Source organism: Nerophis lumbriciformis, linkage group LG22 (assembly GCF_033978685.3).
Source record: "Nerophis lumbriciformis linkage group LG22, RoL_Nlum_v2.1, whole genome shotgun sequence".
Lineage (NCBI taxonomy): Eukaryota > Metazoa > Chordata > Actinopteri > Syngnathiformes > Syngnathidae > Nerophis > Nerophis lumbriciformis.
This window is the reverse complement of record NC_084569.2, coordinates 34,458,369-34,481,284: the sequence shown is the minus strand read 5'-3', so window position 1 is coordinate 34,481,284 and position 22,916 is coordinate 34,458,369. Positions and strand designations below refer to the sequence as shown.

General features: G+C 41.2%; 1 protein-coding gene across 7 annotated transcripts in view; it reads right to left on the bottom strand.

The window, feature by feature from the left end:
- Positions 1-229: 229 nt before the first annotated feature.
- tanc2a (tetratricopeptide repeat, ankyrin repeat and coiled-coil containing 2a) overlaps positions 230-22,916 on the bottom strand; it is a 180,888-nt gene continuing 158,201 nt past the window's right edge. For 6 of the 7 annotated variants that reach the window (XM_061973756.1, XM_061973757.1, XM_061973752.1 and 3 more), the window contains 7 exons: positions 21,267-21,390; positions 21,012-21,187; positions 20,801-20,933; positions 17,035-17,126; positions 16,827-16,961; positions 14,188-14,288; positions 230-4,417 (listed from right to left, as the gene is read on the bottom strand). In XM_061973756.1, coding sequence (XP_061829740.1) covers positions 2,734-4,417; positions 14,188-14,288; positions 16,827-16,961; positions 17,035-17,126; positions 20,801-20,933; positions 21,012-21,187; positions 21,267-21,390 — 2,445 coding nt within the window. In that variant the 3' untranslated portion in view covers positions 230-2,733. The remainder of the gene's footprint in view (positions 4,418-14,187; positions 14,289-16,826; positions 16,962-17,034; positions 17,127-20,800; positions 20,934-21,011; positions 21,188-21,266; positions 21,391-22,916) is intronic. The other variant, XM_061973755.1, reaches the window with a different exon arrangement.

Sequence of the window (22,916 nt, the reverse complement as noted above, 5' to 3'; positions counted from 1 at the left end):
CGCCTTTTAAATGTAAATGGGAAATAATTCTGCAGCACTAATCACTCCGAGGGTGGATTTCAAAATAAAAGCTGATTTTTGGCAAATGTTATTATAAGATTACACATGTTTTCAGATGGTGAAATAGTGTATAGCATGTTTGCTAGGTGCTAGCACGTCCCTCATCCAACCCGACCCCAAATGTTGATCTGAAATCAGAGAAGGCTTGCGTAAAAAGTGATTGGTTTGTTCCAGCTGCAATAACACTCTCCGACTCCCTTTAATAGTCATTGTTTGCGGGTGACGAAGGAAGCTAACAAGATATTCTGCCTTTTAAATGTAAATGGGAAATAATTCTGCAGCACTAATCACTCCGAGTGTGGATTTCAAAATAAAAGCTGATGTTTTGATGAATGTTATTATAAGATTACACATGTTTTCAGATGGTGAAATAGTGTAGAGCATGTTTGCTAGGTGCTAGCACGTCCCTCACCCAACCCGACCCCAAATGTTGATCTGAAATCAGAGAAGGCTTGCGTAAAAAGTGATTGGTTTGTTCCAGCTGCAATAACACTCTCCGACTCCCTTTAATAGTCATTGTTTGCGGGTGACGAAGGAAGCTAACAAGATATTCTGCCTTTTAAATGTAAATGGGAAATAATTCTGCAGCACTAATCACTCCGAGGGTGGATTTCAAAATAAAAGCTGATGTTTTGGTAAATGTTATTATAAGAGTAAACATGTTTTCAGATGGTGAAATAGTGTATAGCATGTTTGCTAGGTGCTAGCACGTCCCTCACCCAACCCGACCCCAAATGTTGATCTGAAATCAGAGAAGGCTTGCGTAAAAAGTGATTGGTTTGTTCCAGCTGCAATAACACTCCAACTCTCTTTAATAGTCATTGTTTGCGGGTGACGAAAGAAGCTAACAAGATATTATGCGTTTTAAATGTAAATGGGAAATAATTCTGCAGCACTAATCACTCCGAGGGTGGATTTCAAAATAAAAGCTGATGTTTTGGTAAATGTTATTACAAGATTAAACATGTTTTCAGATGGTGAAATAGTGTATAGCATGTTTGCTAAGTGCTAGCACGTCCCTCACCCAACCCGATCCCAAATGTTGATCTGAAATCAGAGAAGGCTTGCATAAAAGGGATTGGTTTGTTCCAGCTGCAATAACACTCTCCGACTCTCTTTAATTGTCATTGTTTGCGGGTGACGAAGGAAGCTAACAAGCTAATAGCTCAAGGAGACACCAGCGTTCCAGCAGAGAATTCCTGGATTTCAAAATAAAAGCTGATGTTTTGGTAACTGTTATTATAAGATTTATTATAAGATATACTGCCTTTTAAATGTAAATGGGAAATAATTCTGCAGCCCTAAACACTCCGAGGGTGGATTTCAAAATAAAAGCTGATGTTTTGGTAAATGTTATAAGGTTAAACATGTTTTCAGATGGTGAAATAGGCGCTAGCACCTCCCTAACCTCTGGCTGCAAAAATGTTAGAAGTTATCCGTGTGTAGGTTTGCTTTGTTTCAGGTACTTAGGCCATTCAAATAAACAAAACAATTAATACATCGTCCCAAATGTCACTAATGAACTAATTAGATTTTGCCCTTTGAACCTAACAGTGGCGATATCTCGCACTCTGATTTCAGAGCACTCCTGCAAACGGCGACGTAGCGGTGAAGCGTTCATCTTGACACAACATTCAGCTTCACTTCCGGGCGACGTTAACTTTCGTGTTCTAAAAAGATGTGGCAGGGGAAAGCCAAACAATCTAAGCCATCGTGACACACGTTGTCCTGTCCTGCTAAATGCTAAACAAACTGGCAACTTTATACACGAGCGCACTTTTTTTTTTTTTGTAGCCAGAGCCTTCTGAAATGAAATGTACAATATTTGCATACGTGACTCATTCCCCCCCCCCCGGTCACTACCGTCGCATTTCATCGCTTTCCTAAAAGAATCACATTTGTGCTCGGTGACATCACCGCTCTGTACTTGCTGTGTTTCCTTCTGCTGGCTAGGAGGAGCGATCGCATTCCTGACTTGAGGACCGTTGGTGGACTCCCAAACTTTTCCCAGGGAGGGGAAAACTGCACACAGGTCCATTTATGCCCCAAACTGATGTACCTTAATGTGCAGAAGGGAAGGCATTCATATGGAAAATCATTTTGCGATGCAGTGAGCTGAAAATGATGGAAAGCGCCACTCTCAATAGCAATTGATACTGTGGTCAAAGTTGGAATTGCCTCAAAACGCATTTTAAGATGTTCAGCACTTTACTGCCATCTGGCGGTGGGAGTGGATAGTCCACCCCCCCCCCCAATTCGTCATGTTTCATGTGTCAGGGCAGTATGAATGACCTTCCTACTGTATGCTAAACAAAACATCTTAGACTAGTCTAATATTTAATAATTTATCTCTTTAATAATGAATTTTATGTAAAATAAATAGAAGTTTTGGCTCCCTGATTTTGGGTCTTTTGATGTTTTTCTATTTGCGTTATGGAATGTGGCCGTGCGATCGCTCCTCGCATTACAGTCATTGGCTGCCGTGGCCTGGCCCACCTCTTCCAATCAAGTGCAGCCAAGTTGATCAGAAATCAGAGCGCTCACACGAGCCAAACGGTGCCGGGTTTCAGGTGTCAGGTGCGCCTGGAGCGAGTACACCCAGACCTCAACACTTAACGCAAGTTGGATCTTCAAGCATCTCAATGTTTTTTTTCCGAATTCCTTCCTTCTGTCTTATACATTTGACTCTACAAAGGGTCTTTTGGCTTTCACAGGTGAGGTCGGACAAGCCTTTCTGTTGACGGGCAGTGTTCGAGCGAGCTTCACGTCAAGGTAAGGGAACTTGTGAGCGCCAACTTGGCCCGCAGGGGTGTGGCTCGGCAGCACGTCGTAGTAGGACGGCTGCTGGTCATAATGGCCGTTGTTGTTGCTGCGGTTGTGGTAGGCGATGGAGAAGGGTTGTTGGAACTGGCTCGACTCCGCCTGTTTGGTGGGGGTTTTTCCCGGCGACGTGACGATGGTGTCCACCGAAGACACGGCCCAGGATCGAGAGGGGCTGAGGACGGATGAGGAAGTAGGAGGACCTTGTGTCCTCACGGACTTGTCATTAAGACCCATGTAAGGGGTGTTCCTGGAACGGCCGGCCTCTCCGGGATAAGTGCCGCCTCCGACTAGGCAAGTGTCTGGCTGCGGCGAGGAGATCAGGACAAGGTCGTCACGATGACCGATCACCTCTCCTGTGGGAATGTGCAGAGGTAAGTCAATGTGCTGGGTGGAGGCTGAGGTCCTGAAAGCCGCACCTCGGTTAGCCTGCTGCCCGCTCGCGAGGCTGCCGCTGCTGGTGGAGAATCGGACATTGGGACCCTGGGAGTGGTGGGCAGGTCTCTGGGGAAATGCAGGGGAGTTTGGGTGAGCACTAAGTGGGCGTCGTAGTCCCCCCTGGTGGAGGTACTGGTGATCATCTTGTGGGCCTTCAGTTACTTCCATGGGGTAGTAGGCTGCTTTGGATTGGTTGCGGCAGAACTGACGGCCCTGTACGAAATGACTCATCCCTACTCGATCTCCTCCTCCTCTCCCATACACAGGTGCAGGTCTTGATTGGCAGACCAGGTCAACATCCACATTATCTTGTTTATATGAAGCTCCAGGGCCCAGACCTGCATGCGCCTGCTGGTTGGGTTGCATATCAAAGGGGGTCGGACAAATCCCGTCCCCTAGTTCAGCGAGTTCCTGTGGCAGCTGAGCAAACTGAGAGTAGCCTGAACTCCCCAAAACCACACTGGAATGAATCGCTGAACTGGGTTGGCTTGTTCGGACTAGCTGGACTTTGGCTTGCTGGAGCCACTGGTTCTGGTTCTGGAACGATCTTAAATTTGCCTGTTGTTGATAGGGTTGTACTCCCTGGTTATGGTCTGGGTGCTGAGCCGATAACACCTTCTGAATGTGACTGGGTTGACGTTCCAACAGGGGGCTGGTTGGCTGAGGACGCTGCCGTGGAGAAGTTGGGGGACTGAAACACTGATAAGAGGATGGAGGCGGAGGTGCAGAGTGAGAGGGCGAGTGGGTCGGACTGGCTTGCGGATGATATAAACGCGTTGGTGAGACGGAGGAAGGTACGCTCTGGACTCCTGGGCAACCATAGATGTTAAGACTTTGGATCATGGGCGCAGAAACATTTCCTTTCCACTGACTTCTATCCTCTTCATTGTCTGCATCCTTAGAGGTCTCCTCTTCGGGATCTCTGCCCCTGGCATCACTGGCGGAGAAGTTTCCTTGACAAACATGTTGCGTGGAGGGAGTGGAAGAGTCTTGTTGTCGACACTCTTCCTTGACCCGAGAGAGAAGGCGCTGAATCTCTCGGTTGGAGGGACACAGGCGGCTGGCCTCCAACAGATCTTCAAGGGCTGCATGAAACTGCCTGCATTTTGGAAACACACAGTAATGAAAAGGTGTTACTTACGAGACCCTGGTTGATAATACTGACACCTGAAATAATTTCATTGGATGACCGAATGTCAGGAATCCCATTCAAAAGTATCTTCAGGGGCAGGGATGGCTACTGAATTTCAAAAAATATATGCGTTGATGCGAGTGTGAATTGTTGTTCGTGTATCTGTGTTGGCCCTGCGATGAGGTGGCGACCAATGTTCCCTCTAAGGTGCGCGCCTGTGCAATTGCGCACTGCTCAAGCGTCCTCTGTACACGGCAAATCTATGCCACGCACAAATATTGTAACGTCTGTCGAGACGCTTTACTGAGCAAAACTCTTTATTGTCAGCCATAAACACATCACCAAAACATTAGTAAAAAAAATATATCTAGCAAAAGTGGTCATTTTCTGCAGTACAAACCAGACCAAAAGCAACTTTGTTGTATCAACAGCAGCCGCTCGCTCTTTCTCACTTGCGCCAACACATGCACATATGGCACATAAACAGTGATGCGTTTACAGCCACATAAAAAGTTGGACAACTCCAACACCACACATAAAGTGTCATTCCAGGTCGTTACACTATCCATCCATCCATTTTCTACCGCTAATTCCCTTCGGGGTCGCGGGGGCACTGGAGCCTATCTCAGCTACAATCGGGCGGAAGGCGGTGTACACCCTGGACAAGTCGCTACCTCATCGCAGGGCCAACACAGATAGACAGACAACATTCACACTCACATTCACACACTAGGGCCAATTTAGTATGATTTACCAATCAAATGTGTGCTTATTCTAGTGTTATTTATTAGGAATCTTAATTTCTAAATATTAATCATGAAATGCTATTAGTATATTAAATAAATACTAATAAAAATATATTTTTTTACAAACAGGAAGTTGCAGGAATGTACACATGATCCCCTGCTTACATCTCATTGTGCAACATGTGAATGTTTTAATGGGAACTAAATGCAATGTCTGAAAGGGGTACAAATTATTTCCAAAGCAGGACCTCCACCCAGACAAACAATACAAGTACACAGTTTATGAAAAACAATATTTGTTGTTATTGTCATTGTAAGTGGGGCTAAACACTTATATTAGAAAATAACCTCATGGAAATGACTGCTGTCATTTGATTATAATAATAAAAGAATGTTGTCTGTCTATCTGTGTTGGCCCTGCGATGAGGTGGCGACTTGTCCAGGGTGTACCCCACCTTCCGTCCGAACGCAGCTGAGATAGGCTCCAGCACCCCCCGCGACCCCGAAAGGGACAAGCGGTAGAAAATGGATGGATGGATGGAGATTGAACTTGTTATTTAGTCAGGTTTGGGACAGGTGTGCTGCTGGTGTAGCCACAGTGTGCACGTCTGATGTTGCTCACATGGGCTCCGCTGAATGCTCAGGGAGTTTTTGCGTTTGCAGCTGGGATAGGCTCCAGCCCCCCCGCCTTCCCGAAAGTGACAAGCGGGTGGGGAGAATTATATCTAATTTACACTGAATATAGTTTACATTTCCTTTAACTGCACTATTTTTCTTGGACAAGTGCGTTCTGTGTCGGGATGGGAATCGAAAACTGGTTCTTGTTCACAACCGGTTCCCAGTGTATCAATTCCTTGGATTTGCTTGCCATTTTTTCCCCCCAAATGATTCTGGCAGGTGGGGATGACGTCATTACGCAACATGCCCAGTGACGTCATACAGCAACATGGCGCCCATGGCGGCAGAAACGTCTTTTTTTACAAGAAAATGCAACAGCGCTACTTGTAATAATTGGAAGGCTGCAGTGTTGGGACAAACACGTTACAAAGTAACGCGTTTCTGTACTGTAACGCCGTTAGTTTTGGCGGTAACTAGTAATCTAACGCATTATTTTTTATATTCAGTAAACCCTCCCGATTTTCCCGGGAGACTCCCGAATTTCAGTGCTTCTCCCGAAAATCTCCCGGGGCAACCATTCTCCCGATTTCCACCCAGACAACAATAATGGGGGCGTGCCTTAAAGGCACTGCCTTTAACGTCCTTTCTCTTCTGAAACCTTCACCCCTTAACAGTCGCATGCTGTCCAGGCGTCCGCTTTTCCTCCATATAAACAGCGTACCGACCCAGTCACATAATATTGTAGCGTTGGACGGGTTTGACAATTGTCTTCACTCGAAGATTGTCAAGAAATGCTGACCCGTTGTATGATCTTTTACCTGGTTTAAAGACAACGCAAGGCATACTTGGTCAACAGCCATACAGGTCACACTGAGGGTGGCCGTATAAACAAGTTTAACACTGTTACAAATATGCGCCACACTGTGAACCCACACCAAACAAGAATGACAAACACATTTCGGGAGAACATCCGCACCGTAACACAACAGAACAAATACCCAGAATCCCTTGCAGCACTAAGTCTTCCGGGACGCTAGAATATACACCCCCCCTGCTACCACCAAACCCCGCCCCCACCCTCGAATTCGGAGGCCTCAAGGTTGGCAAGTATGCCAATGGCAAAACATCAACAATTGGGCAAATTCCAAAGGGCTAGTTTCCTGGAAGTATGAAGGAAGACAAGATTGTTTTATGAATATCTCAGTGATGCCTGCACGGTTAGATTTCACATTTTCAAGACAAATGCGGATCCGGGATAAACAACAGCAGGTACCAATAGGAAAAACAATTGAAATAATAACACGTTCCATTTAAGTAAGAATTATTCAACTCTGCTTTTTGTTTTTTTTGCTGGGCTAAGTCATCGAGGTATTGACCACATTGAATGTGAAGCATCACATTGTTAACTGGAATTGTTGGTTTTCAGACTCACATTTGTTAACTGGAATTGTTAGACTCACAAAGTCTTTGTTTTGCACAAAGCTTCATTGTTTAGTTATATTTTGAATCCATAAACTCTGAGGTGCTGCTGGGTTTGGTGGGTAATCAAACAACAACTTTGTAAAAGCTATCTGTGTTTAAAATCAGACCTAAAAGGCAGCAGTATCGCATAACTTGAGTCATGTGGGAGCAATTAATTTCTTATTTATACCCCTTTTCCTTTACATAGCAATTGCCAACACTTTTGTTCACTTCCTGAACTCGATTTATTCAATATATACTCCATAAATAACAACATTCCAAAAAACTAACAATTAATAAATAGTGACGTAAGTTGTATTTCATACAGTGAGACAAATAAGATGATCTATCACTTCAGAATATTTATCATGGTTCTTCTCCTTTGTACTTTGAGTTTGAACACTTTCTTAAACTGGATCATATTAGTACATTGTTTGATTTGTTTTACTTAATCCATTCCATTATTTAATTCCACATACTGATATACTAAAGGTTTTAAGTGTTGTACGTGCATACAAATGTTTAAAGTAACATTTTTCTCTGAAGTTATATTTCTCCTCTTTTGTTGAAAATAATTGTACGTTCTTGGGTAGCAGGTTATAGTTTGCTCTGTGCATAATTTCAGCTGTTTGCAAATATATTGAAATTCCACTCTATTTTTTCCTCTATTTTTGATTTAATAAATAAAGGGTTTGAGTGTTCTCTATATCCAACATTATGTATTATTCTAACTGATCTTTTTTGTAACCCGATAAGCAGTGTTGGTACTAACGCGTTACTGTAACGCCGTTAGTTTCGCCGGTAACTAGTAATCTAACGCGTTATTTTTTAAATTCCGTAACTCAGTTACCGTTACTACATGATACGTTACTGCGTTACTTTACGTAATTTTTTATGTAGTATCGGCTAGAAACAAAAGTTCTGAGTGTGTTTTATTGGAGCGCTGCAGTGTCGTCCTTCTGTATGTTCTTGTGTCACAAGCCGGAGGCGCGCTCTGTGTGTGTCTGGGGGTGTCTGTGTTTACTAACAACGGAACCCCAGTTGAGAGTTTCTTAACATGGAGATATCCTCACTTCTTTTTTTGTCGAGCACAAAGAAAACAACATTTTAGTTAAATGTAAGTTGTGTCTTGGATCAAAGATCCCGTCTACTGCCCAAAACAACAATTCAAATCTGCCTGGTTAGGCTTTGTGTATGTCACGTGTGCCTTCCTTGGGTGAAGCCAGGTTTACAGCTATGTTGTTATTATGCTGTTTGTTACTTATGTATGTTATGTTGCAGCTATTTCAAATAGTTTTGTCAATTTGTTCTGGCCTGAAACAAATTGGCCCTTTGAAACATATCTTTGTCTTTGTGTGTTGTATGTAGACCACATTGCTTAGCAGAGTTCAGTGATGCAAATGCATGTCAAGTTGATCAACAGATTGTATTATTCTCCAGTGCAATAACAGTACTGAAATGAAGGTTAAAAGGGCATTAATGGGAGCCTTAAAAATTGTTTTAAAAAAGAAGTAACTAAATAGTTACTTTTCACAGTAACGCATTACTTTTTGGTGTAAGTAACTGAGTTACTTTTGAAATAAAGTAACTAGTAACTGTAACTAGTTACTGGTTTTCAGTAACTAACCCAACAGTGCCGATAAGTGACTTAAGTTTACTTTTGTAATCATTTCCCCACATTTCTGCACAATAACTCAGATATGGTAACACTAGCGAACAGTAGAGAATATTGAGCCCTTTTTGGTCTGATACATAATTTAGCTTTATTCATTATTGATGTGCGTCTTGCCACCTTATGTTGTATATTTTGTTATATGAGATTTCCAGTGCCCTGCAATGAGGTGGCGACCTTTCCAGGTTGGACCACGCCTACTGCCCGAATGCAGCTGAGATAGGCTCCAGCACCCCCCGCGGCCCCAAAAAAGGGACAAGCGGTTGAAAATGGATGGATGGATGGAGATTTCCAGTTCATTTTATCATCAATCATTACACCTAGAAATGTGACCTCATTTACTCTTTCAATGTCTATTCCGTTTATTTGTATTTGTGTTTGATTTGCTCTTTTACTGTTACCGAATATCACTATTTTAGTTTTACTGAAGTTCAGGGATAGTCATTTAATTTCTTTAATTTATTAATCTCTTCTGTTATTATTTGTATTAGCTCCTGTGTGTTCTCTCCTGAACAAAACTCTTGTTGTATCGTCTGCGAATAATATTAACTTCAAATATTTTGTAACGTTACAAATGTCATTTACGTAAAGATTGAACAATTTTGGTCCCAGTATCGATCCCTGTGGTACGCCACAGGATATATTTAGCATTGCAGATGTGATTCCTGTTGGTTAAGTAACCTCTTATACAGTTTAAGACCAACCCTCTTATGCCATATCGGACCGCCGATATTATCGGCCGATAAATGCTTTAAAAAGTAATATCGGAAATTATCGGTATCGGTTTCAAGATTATCTGTATCGGTTTCCAAAAGTAACATTTGTGACTTTCTAAAACAATTTCCACCCGGACAACAGTATTGGGGGCGTGTCTTAAAGGCACTGCCTTTAGCTTCCTCTACAATCTAGCGTCACGTCAGCTTTTCCTCCATACAAACAGCGTGCAGGGCAGTCACACAACGTATGCGGCTTTTACACACACATAAGTGAATGCAAGGCATAGTTGATCAAAACACATACAGGTCACACTGAGGGTGGCCGTATAAACAACGTTGACACTGTTACTAATATGCGCCACACTGTGAACCCACACCAAACAAGAATGACAAACACATTTCGGGAGAACATCCGCACCGTAACACAACATAAACCCAACAGAACAAATACCCAGAATCCTTTGCAGCACTAACTCTTCCGGGAAGCTAGAATATACACCCCCCCCGCTACCACCAAACCCCCCTCGAATTTGGAGGCCTCAAGGTTGGCAAGTATGCCAATGGCAAAACATCAGCAATTGGGCAAATTCCAAAGGGCTCGTTTCCTGGAAGTATGAAGGAAGACAAGATTGTTTTATAAATATCTCAGTGATGCCTGCACGGTTAGATTTCACATTTTCAAGACAAATGCGGATCCGGGATAAACAACAGCAGGTACCAATAGGAAAAACAATTGAAATAATAACAGGTTCCATTTAAGTAAGAATTATTCAACTCTGCTTTTTTTTTTTTTTTTGCTGTGCTAAGTCATCGAGGTATTGACCACATTGAATGTGAAGCATCACATTGTTAACTGGAATTCTTGGTTTTCAGACTCACATTTGTTAACTGGAATTGTTAGAGTCACAAAGTCTTTATTTTGCACAAAGCTTCATTGTTTAGTTATATTTTGAATCCATAAACTCTTGAGGTGCTGCTGGGTTTGGTGGGTAATCAAACAACAACTTTGTAAAAGCTATCTGTGTTTAAAATCAGACCTAAAAGGCAGCAGTATCACATAACTTAAATCATGTGGGAGCAATTACATTTCTTATTTCAGAGCGGCAGAATATTTATAGCCCTTTTCCTTTACATAGCAATTGCCAACACTTTTGTTCACTTCCTGAACTCGATTTATTCAATATATACTCCATAAATAATAACATTCCAAAAAACTAACAATTAATAAATAGTGACGTAAGTTGTATTTCATACAGTGAGATAAATAAGATGATCTATCACTTCAGAATATTTATCATGGTTCTTCTCCTTTGTACTTTGAGTTTGAACACTTTCTTAAACTGGATCATATTAGTACATTGTTTGATTATTTTTTTTACTTAATCCATTCCATCATTTAATTCCACATACTGATATACTAAAGGTTTTAAGTGTTGTACGTGCATACAAATGTTTAAAGTAACATTTTTCTCTGAAGTTATATTTCTCCTCTTTTGTTGAAAATAATTGTTGTACGTTCTTGGGTAGCAGGTTATAGTTTGCTCTGTGCATAATTTCAGCTGTTTGCAAATATATTGAAATTCCACTGTATTGTTTCCTCTATTTTTGATTTAATAAATGAAGGGTTTGAGTGTTCTCTATATCCAACATTATGTATTATTCTAACTGATCTTTTTTGTAACCCGATAAGCAGTGTTGGTACTAACGCGTTACTGTAACGCCGTTAGTTTCGGCGGTAACTAGCAATCTAACGCCTTATTTTTTAAATTCCGTAACTCAGTTACCGTTACTACATGATGCGTTACTGGGTTATTTTACGTAATTTTTTATGTAGTATCGGCTACAAACAGAAGTTCTGAGTGTGTTTTATTGGAGCGCTGCAGTGTCGTCCTTCTGTATGTTCTTGTGTCACAAGCCGGAGGCGCGCTGTATGTGTGTCTGGGGGTGTCTGTGTTTACTAACAACGGAACCCCAGTTGAGAGTTTCTTAACATGGAGATATTCTCACTTCTTTTTTTGTCGAGCACAAAGAAAAGAACATTTTAGTTAAATGTAAGTTGTGTCTTGGATCAAAGATCTTATCTACTGCCCAAAACAGCAATTCAAATATGCCTGGTTAGGCTTTGTGTATGTCACGTGTGCCTTCCTTGGGTGAAGCCAGGTTTACAGCTATGTTGTTATTATGCTGTTTGTTACTTATGTATGTAATGTTGCAGCTATTTCAAATAGTTTTGTCAATTTGTTCTGGCCTGAAATATATTGGCCCTTTAAAACATATCTTTGTCTTTGCGTGTTGTATGTAGACCACATTGCTTAGCAGAGTTCAGTGATGCAAATGCATGTCAAGTTGATCAACAGATTGTATTATTCTCCAGTGCAATAACAGTACTGAAATGAAGGCTAAAAGGGCATTAATGGGAGCCTTAAAAATTGTTTAAAAAAAGAAGTAACTAAATAGTTACTTTTCACAGTAACGCATTACTTTTTGGTGTAAGTAACTGAGTTACTTTTGAAATAAAGTAACTAGTAACTGTAACTAGTTACTGGTTTTCAGTAACTAACCCAACACTGCCGATAAGTGACTTAAGTTTACTTTTGTAATCATTTCCCCACATTTCTGTACAATAACTCAGATATGGTAACACTAGCGAACAGTAGAGAATCTTGAGCCATTTTTGGTCCGATACATAATTTAGCTTTATTCATTATTGATGTGTTTCTTGCCACCTTATGTTGTATATTTTGTTATATGACATTTCCAGTGCCCTGCAATGAGGTGGCGACTTGTCCAGGGTGTACCACGCCTACCGCCCGAATGCAGCTGAGATAGGCTCCAGCACCCCACGCGGCCCCAAAAAAGGGACAAGCGGTTGAAAATGGATGAATGGACGGAGATTTCCAGTTCATTTTATCATCAATCATTACACCTAGAAATGTGACCTCATTTACTCTTTCAATGTCTATTCCATTTATTTGTATTTGTGTTTGATTTGCTCTTTTACTGTTACCGAATATCACTATTTTAGTTTTACTGAAGTTTAGGGATAGTCATTTAATTTCTTTAATTTATTAATCTCTTCTGTTATTATTTGTATTAGCTCCTGTGTGTTCTCTCCTGAACAAAACTCTTGTTGTATCGTCTGCGAATAATACTAACTTCAAATATTTTGTAACGTTACAAATGTCATTTACGTAAAGATTGAACAATTTTGGTCCCAGTATCGATCCCTGTGGTACGCCACAGGATATATTTAGCATTGCAGATGTGATTCCTGTTGGTTAAGTAACCTCTTATACAGTTTAAGACCAACCCTCTTATGCCATATCGGACCGCCGATATTATCGGCCGATAAATGCTTTAAAAAGTAATATCGGAAATTATTGGTATCGGTTTCCAAAAGTAACATTTGTGACTTTCTAAAACGATTTCCACCCGGACAACAGTATTGGGGGCGTGCCTTAAAGGCACTGCCTTTAGCTTCCTCTACAATCTAGCGTCACGTCAGCTTTTCCTCCATACAAACAGCGTGCAGGGCAGTCACACAACGTATGCGGCTTTTACACACACATAAGTGAATGCAAGGCATAGTTGATCAACAGCCATACAGGTCACTCTGAGGGTGGCCGTATAAACAACGTTAACACTGTTACAAATATGCGCCACACTGTGAACCCACACCAAACAAGGATGACAAACACATTTCGGGAGAACATCCGCACCGTAACACAACATAAACACAACAGAACAAATACCCAGTACCCTTTGCAGCACTAACTCTTCCGGGACGCTAGAATATACACCCCCCCCCTTCGAATTCGGAGGCCTCAAGGTTGGCAAGTATGCCAATTGCAAAACATCAACAATTGGGCAAATTCCAAACGGCTCGTTTCCTGGAAGTATGAAGGAAGACAAGATTGTTTTATAAATATCTCAGTGATGCCTGCACGGTTAGATTTCACATTTTCAAGACAAATGCGGATCCGGGATAAACAACAGCAGGTACCAATAGGAAAAACAGCTGAAATAATAACAGGTTCCATTTAAGTAAGAATTATTCAACTGTGCTTTTTGTTTTTTTTTGCTGGGCTAAGTCATCGAGGTATTGACCACATTGAATGTGAAGCATCACATTGTTAACTGGAATTCTTGGTTTTCAGACTCACATTTGTTAACTGGAATTGTTAGACTCACAAAGTCTTTGTTTTGCACAAAGCTTCATTGTTTAGTTATATTTTGAATCCATAAACTCTATGAGGTGCTGCTGGGTTTGGTGGGTAATCAAAGAACAACTTTGTAAAAGCTATCTGTGTTTAAAATCAGACCTAAAAAGCAGCAGTATCGGATAACTTGAGTCATGTGGGAGCAAATAAATTTCTTATTCCAGGGCGGCAGAATATTTATACCCCTTATGTTTTGAATAAAATATTGTGATTTATTAAATAAGTGAAACTTTTACAATAATGCTGATCTTGTTAGGGTTCAGTTATCTTAAACAAGTTCTAGTCCAATGGTTGCCACGATTACCTGCGACTGCGTTTGGCGCGAGCCCGGGCATAGAAGGCCTCGTAAGATTTGGCTTTCAGTTCCAGGGCCTTAGTGGCAAACTCCTCAGCGAGGCTGAAATCCTGCAAGCAAATAATACATGACAGTAAAACACAGGACATAATGATAGTAATACATAATGCAGTGTTTTTCAACCACTGTGCCGCGGCACACTAGTGTACCGTGAGATATTGTCTGGTGTGTCGTGAGAGATTATGTAATTTCACCTAATTGGGTTAAAATAATTTTCTGCAAACCAGTAATTATAATCCACAAATGTGCCGTTGTTGAGTGTCTGTGCTGTCTAGAGCTCGGTGGAGTAACCGTGTAATACTCTTCCGTATCAGTAGGTGGCAGCGGGTAGCTAAATGCTTTGTAGATGTCGGGAACATGGTTTGTCGTGATCATAATATGCAGACGACAGCGGGAGGGAGGGTGCAGGTAAAAAGGTATCTAATGCTTAAACCAAAAATAAACAAAAGGCAAGTGCCGCTAAGAAAAGGCATTGAATCTTAGGGATGGCTATGCAAAACGAAGCTAAAACTGAACTCGCTGCAAAGTAAACAAAAACAGAATGCTGGACGACAGCAAAGACTTACAGCGTGTGGAGCAGCAGACGGCGTCCACAAAGTACACTACACACAGGAAAACACCAAAAAACTCAAAATATGTCAGGGCGTGATGTGACAGGTGGTGACAGTACACCTACTTTGAGACAAGAGCTATAGTGATGCATTCTTGGTTATGGTTGGAATTCAAATCATACAATTGCGAGGATGACTTTTTGTTGTCAATATCGGCTGCTGAGTTTCATTTTTTAATGTTTTCTGCTGGTGGTGTGCCTCAGAATTTTTTCAAAGGAAAAAAATGAGAGTAAACAAAAACAGAATGCTGGACGACAGCAAAGACTTACAGCGTGTGGAGCAGCAGACGGCGTCCACAAAGTACATCCGTACATGACATGACAATCAACAAAATAGGAGCGCAAGACAAGAACTAAAACACTGCACACAGAAAAACACCAAAAAACTCCAAATAAGTCACAGCGTGATGTGACAGGTGGTGACAGTACACCTACTTTGAGACAAGAGCTATATTGATGCATGCTTGGTTATGGTTTAAAGTCATACCCAACAACTTTTTATTGTTAATATCAGCTGCTGAGTTTCATTTTTTAAAGGGGAACATTATCACCAGACCTATGTAAGCGTCAATATATACCTTGATGTTGCAGAAAAAAGACCATATATATTTTTAACCGATTTCCGAACTCTAAATGGGTGAATTTTGGCGAATTAAACGCCTTTCTATTATTCGCTGTCGGAGCGTGACGTCACATCGGGAAGCAATCCGCCATTTTCTCAAACACTGAGTCAAATCAGCTCTGTTATTTTCCGTTTTTTCTACTGTTTTCCGTACCTTGGAGACATCATGCCTCGTCGGTGTGTTGTCGGAGGGTGTAACAACACGAACAAGGACGGATTCAAGTTGCACCAGTGGCCTAAAGATGCGAAAGTGGCAAGAAATTGGACGTTTGTTCCGCACACTTTACCGACGAAAGCTATGCTACGACAGAGATGGCAAGAATGTGTGGATATCCTGCGACACTCAAAGCAGATGCATTTCCAACGATAAAGTCAAAGAAATCTGCCGCCAGACCCCCATTGAATCTGCCGGAGTGTGTGAGCAATTCAGGGACAAAGGACCTCGGTAGCACGGCAAGCAATGGCGGCAGTTTGTTCCCGCAGACGAGCGAGCTAAACCCCCTATCGACCCTAGCTTCCCTGGCCTGCTGACATCAACTCCAAAACTGGACAGATCAGCTTTTAGGAAAAAAAGCGCGGATGAGGGTATGTCTACAGAATATATTAATTGATGAAAATTGGGCTGTCTGCACTCTCAAAGTGCATGTTGTTGCCAAATGTATTTCATATGCTGTAAACCTAGTTCATAGTTGTTAGTTTCCTTTAATGCCAAACAAACACATACCAATCGTTGGTTAGAAGGCGATCGCCGAATTCATCCTCGCTTTCTCCCGTGTCGCTGGCTGTCGTGTCGTTTTCGTGGGTTTCGCTTGCATACGGTTCAAACCGATATGGCTCAATAGCTTCAGTTTCTTCTTCAATTTCGTTTTCGCTACCTGCCTCCACACTACAAGCATCCGTTTCAATACTTTCGTAATCTGTTGAATCGCTTAAACCGCTGAAATCCGAGTCTGAATCCGAGCTAATGTCGCTATAGCTTGCTGTTCTTTCCGCCATGTTTGTTTGTATTGCCATCACTATGTGACGTCACAGGAAAATGGACGGGTGTTTATAACGATGGTTAAAATCAGGCACTTTGAAGCTTTTTTTAGGGATATTGCGTGATGGGTAAAACTTTGAAAAAAACTTCAAAAAATAAAATAAGCCACTGGGAACTGATTTTTAATGGTTTTAACAATTCTGACATTGTGATAATGTTCCCCTTTAACGTTTTCTGCCTGTGGTGCGCCTCGATATTTTTTCAATGAAAAAAATGTGCCTTGGCTCAGAAAAGGTTGGAAAAACACTGACATAATGGATGCAGACAATAATAGTGATATTCATTTCCATGGAGTAAAAGTTTGTGTTCAGGCTTACATTCATCTTGCGGCGACATCGTGACAGGTTGAGGAGCACACACACCCTCAGCTGTCTGAAGGTCTTCATCTCATCCACCGGAAACTTCTGCAGCGCTGACTGATAGGAATGAGCAGCCTCCCTCACTTTACCTTGCTACACACAAACATTACAAATAAAATACTCAATCCTTGCATCTTTTTCTGGCTGATTTAGGTTGATTGGTTACCTTGTACAGTTTGTCCCCCTCTTGGACCAGTTTGCTAATGAGAACCATTAGAATGTCTGGTTTAGACGTAGCCATAGCCCACGTTGCAGGTCCTGCGCAAACATAAACAACCAGTCAAATATCACGCAATGAGAAAATGTCCAGTGGCAGTCGAAAGTTTAGAGACACTTTCGCATGCCATTGAATGAGTACCGTATTTTTCGGACTATAAGTCACAGTTTTTTTCATAGTTTGGCCGGGGGTGCGACTTATACTCAGGAGCGACTTATGTGTGAAATTTTTAACACTTACTGTAAAATATCAAATAATATTATTTATCTCATTCACGTAAGAGACTAGACGTATAAGATTTCATGGGATTTAGCGATTAGGAGTGACAGATTGTTTGGTAAACGTATAGCATGTTCTATATGTTATAGTTATTTGAATGACTCTTACCATAATATGTTACGTTAACATACCAGTTGGTTATTTATGCCTCATATAACGTCCACTTATCCAGCCTGTTGTTCACTATTCTTTATTTATTTTAAATTGCTTTTCAAATGTCTATTCTTGGTGTTGGCTTTTATCAAATAAATTTCCCCCAAAAATGCGACTTATACTCCAGTGCGACTTATATATGTTTTTTTTCTTTTTCTTTATTATGCATTTTCGGCCGGTGCGACTTGTACTCCAGAGCGACTTATACTCCGAAAAATACGGTAAGTGTCTTCAAACTTTTAGATGTATTAAGCTATCCTAACATTTAGACGAGACACAATGAAATTAAAGTGGAACTGCACTTTTTTTTCTTTCACTTTTTTTTCTTTCAATTTTGCCTATCATTCCCAATCCCTACGTAAGACAAGAACACACATCTTTACATTTTCTGTGCATTGTAAATAATGTAAAACTGATAGTAAGAGGCAGCTAACAATGTAAGTATCAATCAATCAATCAATGTTTATTTATATAGCCCTAAATCACAAGTGTCTCAAAGGGCTGTAAAAGGGATATGATATATTCCACCTCCAACAGGGTTTTATATACATGCTGTAAGTATATATGTAATGTAGTAAAAGGCAAATTCATGATAACATGTAATATATACAGTATTTAATTATTACCGTAACTTATTTCCTGGACGCATTGATTACTAGTGCCGTTGCTATGCGCTTTGTGAAATCAAGGTCAAAAACAGAGAGTACTTTCTGTGTTTGCATCCATGAATGGCAGACTTTGTGAGCATCTTGGAGCGCTATCAACCACGTGCACCACGACCAGGACGAAAACCACACTGTTCCTCCTGAATCCGAGGTTCGACTATCCGGCGTAGCCTCCTCTCCAGTACACCTGAATAGACCTTACCGGGAAGGCTGAGGAGTGTGATCCCACGATAGTTGGAACACACCCTCCGGTTCCCCTTCTTAAAGAGAGGAACCACCACCCCGGTCTGCCAATCCAGTGGTACCGCCCCCGATGTCCACACGATGCTGCAGAGTCTTGTCAACCAAGACAGCCCCACAGCATCCAGAGCCTTAAGGAACTCCGGGCGGATCTCATCTACCCCTGGGGCCTTGCCACTGAGGAGCTTTTTAACTACCTCGGCAACCTCAGACAGCACCATTTGAAGAAAATATTTTAGTGTTTAAAGACATGAAAACATCATTAATAGAACATACCTTGCTTCAAGTTGTTTCATATGTTTTTGGCGTTTCGCATGTACTTCCAAAGCCTTGAAACCTCGTGATCCATAGTCAATATTATCATGACACCACGTGCACAAAACCTTTCCGGGACGATCGATTTTCCGAATAAAATCACCAAACAAAGTCGTAACGTCCTTCTTCCCAACAGTATCAGTGATTTCCCTTTCCATCCAGTCCCATCGAAACTTATTTTTGACATGTTTATCAATTTCTTTTACTCGTAAAGCGTCCTTTCTCTCGAGAACCGACATCGTTTACATATGGAAAATGGCGGTAATAACCATTATGAATGATGACGTTATTAACGTCATCATTCATAACAGATGTCCTGATTGGTCACAAGGAACATATCGACCAATCAACTACGGCGTAATACAAACTACGTCTCGAATCTTGATTTAGGGTCGGAAAAAAACCCGGAAAAACGGGAGATAATTATTTTTTTTTTCCTGAGATTAAAAAAGACGGAATTCCGACTTTAGACGGAAAAATCACATGCCTACTATTTTCTGTACATATCCTACCAAGTCAGTTGTTGATGACTGAAGTGTTGATATCAACCAAACCTAACCCCCCCCCCCTCCACATCCCACACCCCGGATTGTAAATAATGTAAATAATTCAATGTATATACTCTGATGATTAACTTGTGCGATGACTGTATTATGCTGATAGTATATATCTGTATCACGAATCAATTTAATTGGACCCCGACTTAAACGAGTTGAAAAACTTATTGGGGTGTTACCATTTAGTGGTCAATTGTACGGAATATGTACTGTACTGTGCAATCTACTAATAAAAGTTTCAAACAACCAATCAATCAATCATGTCTTTTTATCATGTTTTGTTTTGTTTAGTTATGTTTGGTTTTTGGACTCTTTTTAGTTCCTGGTTGTGCACTCTTGCTTGTTTTGTTTCCATGGCAACTTATTAGTTTCACCTGTTCACGTTTTGGACTCACGCACCGGTTGTTAATCATGTCACTACTATTCAAGCCTGTCATTTTCAGTTAGTCTGTCTGGCGACATCACTCTGCTTCAAGCCATGTTTACGGTTTCATGCTTAGTTCACGCTGCTTGTTTCATAGTCATGCTGCCCTGCTCACGTCACCGTAAGTAAGTTGTGTTTATTAATGCCACAGTTAGTGTCTTTTGTTCCATGTCCATAGTTTACGTCTTAGTGCTAGTTTTGTTTCCAGCGTTAAGTTTTGTGCCTTCGCTGCGAGCGCCTTTTGTTTGTACACTTTTTATAGTCAGAAATAAATCATGTCCCTACCTTCACGCCATGTCCACTCCAATTTTTTTGCATCCTACACTGTTTCAATGTCCATTTTTCTGATGATGCAATTGTTGATGACTGAAGTGTTGATATCAACCAAACCTAACCCCCCCCCCCCCTCCACATCCCACACCCCGGATTGTAAATAATGTAAATAATTCAATGTATATACTCTGATGATTAACTTGTGTGATGACTGTATTATGCTGATAGTATATATCTGTATCATGAATCAATTTAATTGGACCCCGACTTAAACGAGTTGAAAAACTTATTGGGGTGTTACCATTTAGTGGTCAATTGTACGGAATATGTACTGTACTGTGCAATCTACTAATAAAAGTTTCAAAAAACCAATCAATCAATCATGTCTTTTTATCATGTTTTGTTTTGTTTAGTTAAGTTTGGTTTTTGGACTCTTTTTAGTTCCTGGTTGTGCACTCTTGCTTGTTTTGTTTCCATGACAACTTATTAGTTTCACCTGTTCACGTTTTGGACTCACGCACCGGTTGTTAATCATGTCACTACTATTCAAGCCTGTCATTTTCAGTTGGTCTGTCTGGCGACATCACTCTGCTTCAAGCCATGTTTACGGTTTCATGCTTAGTTCACGCTGCTTGTTTCATAGTCATGCTGCCCTGTTCACGTCACCGTAAGTAAGTTGTGTTTATTAATGCCACAGTTAGTGTCTTTTGTTCCATGTCCATAGTTTACGTCTTAGTGCGGAATATGTACTGTACTGTGCAATCTACTAATAAAAGTTTCAATCAATCAAAGTTTCAACGATTTTCTACCTATCTTGGCCCCCTTTTTGAGCAGAGCGATAACCGCTGAAGTGTTCCTGCAGCCGACCGCTCGGTCCAGTGGACGCATCCCACTGGAATCGGCGTGTTCCACGGACGCTCCGTGATCCACCAGGTGCTGCACCTGACAGACGACGCAAGCAGAAGGGAACCTTGAGCATGTTGGAGTGACGACCAAGGACAATTGGTGTGTTTTACCGACCACTTCAGGGTCGCCACGGAAGGCAGCCAGGTCCAGAGGTGTTCGACCGCTGCGGTCGGTGTGTGTCGTGGTTGCACCTCTCGCCACCAGCTCTCTGACCAATTGGAGCTGACCTTTCAGACAGGCCCAACTCAGCGCCGTTAAACCTTCCCTGTCGGCCAGATCCAGAGAAGCCCCTGCGAAGACATAAGTCTCCACTATGCACCACGGCTCGTTGTGCAAGACAAAAAGTCGTCATTCTTGGGCTTTAGTTACCATGATCCAGCAGCAATTTGGCCGTAGTCATGTGACCCTCTGACGCGGCTGTCATCAAGGCGGTTCGACCCTGCTGGTCCATCATGTTGACCTCAGCCCCGTGACTTAGTAACAGCTCCACCACCTGAGACAATTACAGAGAAGGCAGGTAAATAACACAGAACCAAACTGATGAAAATGTGCAGTGGAACCCGTTTAAGTATGTACAAACGACATGACCCAAAATAGGCACTAGGAGTGTTAAAAAAAACTCTATTTTCGAATTAATCGCGATTCTTATTTGTAAATGATTGTTTTCTTCTTTTTTAAAACTGTCCTGTCCAGCCATTTAGGCAATTCATATTGTTTATGTACAGATTTACTTTAGAAAAGCGAAATGTAGGATACTTCTATTGTTGCCTTATTTGTATTTGACTTTATTAAACGTTTGGGCAGAATTTTATTAAACAAAACCTTTTTTTTTTCATGTAATATAGAAATAGAACGGAACTGTTTAATTTATGGAGGAATGTAGGTAATCATAGTTAAACATCCAATGTTATTAAACAAGTATTGATTTTGAATCGAGAATTGATTCTGAATTGAATAGTAACCCCCCAAGAATCGAATCATGTGGTGCCCAAAGATTCACAGCCCTAATAGCCCCTGCTTGCATATTTACTCGTAACATTGTCCGCAGACAAATTTTGATCACCTTCTTTGATCAAAATTGTTGGTCCTAAACAGAGGTGGGTAGAGTAGCCGGAAATTGTACTCAAGTAAGAGTACTGTTATTTTAGAAATGTAATACTCGAGTAAAAGTAAGGAGTAGTCACCCAAATATTTACTTGAGAAAAAATAAAAAGTATGTTGTGAAAAAACTACTCAGGTACTGAGTAACTGATGAGTAACATGTTCGTTTAAATGATGACGGCGACAAATAATGCACAAAAACATAAAAATAGCAATGAGCAAATTCAGAGCCAGGAATATCTCTTAAGCAACTAAAACAATAATATATATTAAATAATAATACATTAACATAAAAAAAAATTAAGGCAAATTAAGCCACAATAACTTAACAGCACCATAGGCTCATTAAGCAGAGATTACAAAGGAAAATAACAAGTTAGCCTTTACGCAAACCATAAACTGATAGGTGTGGGCTGCACCTGGGAACACACAGTGCACTTCTGATTGGTGTTTGTATGCATGCGTGTGTGTGTGTGTGTGTGTGTGTGTGTGTGTGTGTGTGTATGTGTGTGTGTCTTTGTCTGTCTCTCTATGAGGTTGCAGTGCGTTAATAAATGTCCCCACACGATGTATATTTGACAGTGATTCATAGCAGGGAAGCTAACATCAGCCTACGGTGACAGCCAAAATATCTACTAATGTTTCTTACCGCGATGTGCTTCCTCAAATTTGACGTTGAGTTCATGTAAGCTTAAACTTGTTGCCGCTGAAACTTTATGTGCAGGTAATCACGTGACCGCCTGGCTCAGTTTGATTGGTGAAACGGAGTCAAACGTCACCAGTGACTGCATTTGATTGGTGAAACAGAGTTAAACGTCACCAGTGACTGCATCTGATTGGTGAAACGGAGTCAAACGTCACCAGTGACTGCATTTGATTGGTGAAACGGAGTCAAACGTCACCAGTGACTGCATTTGA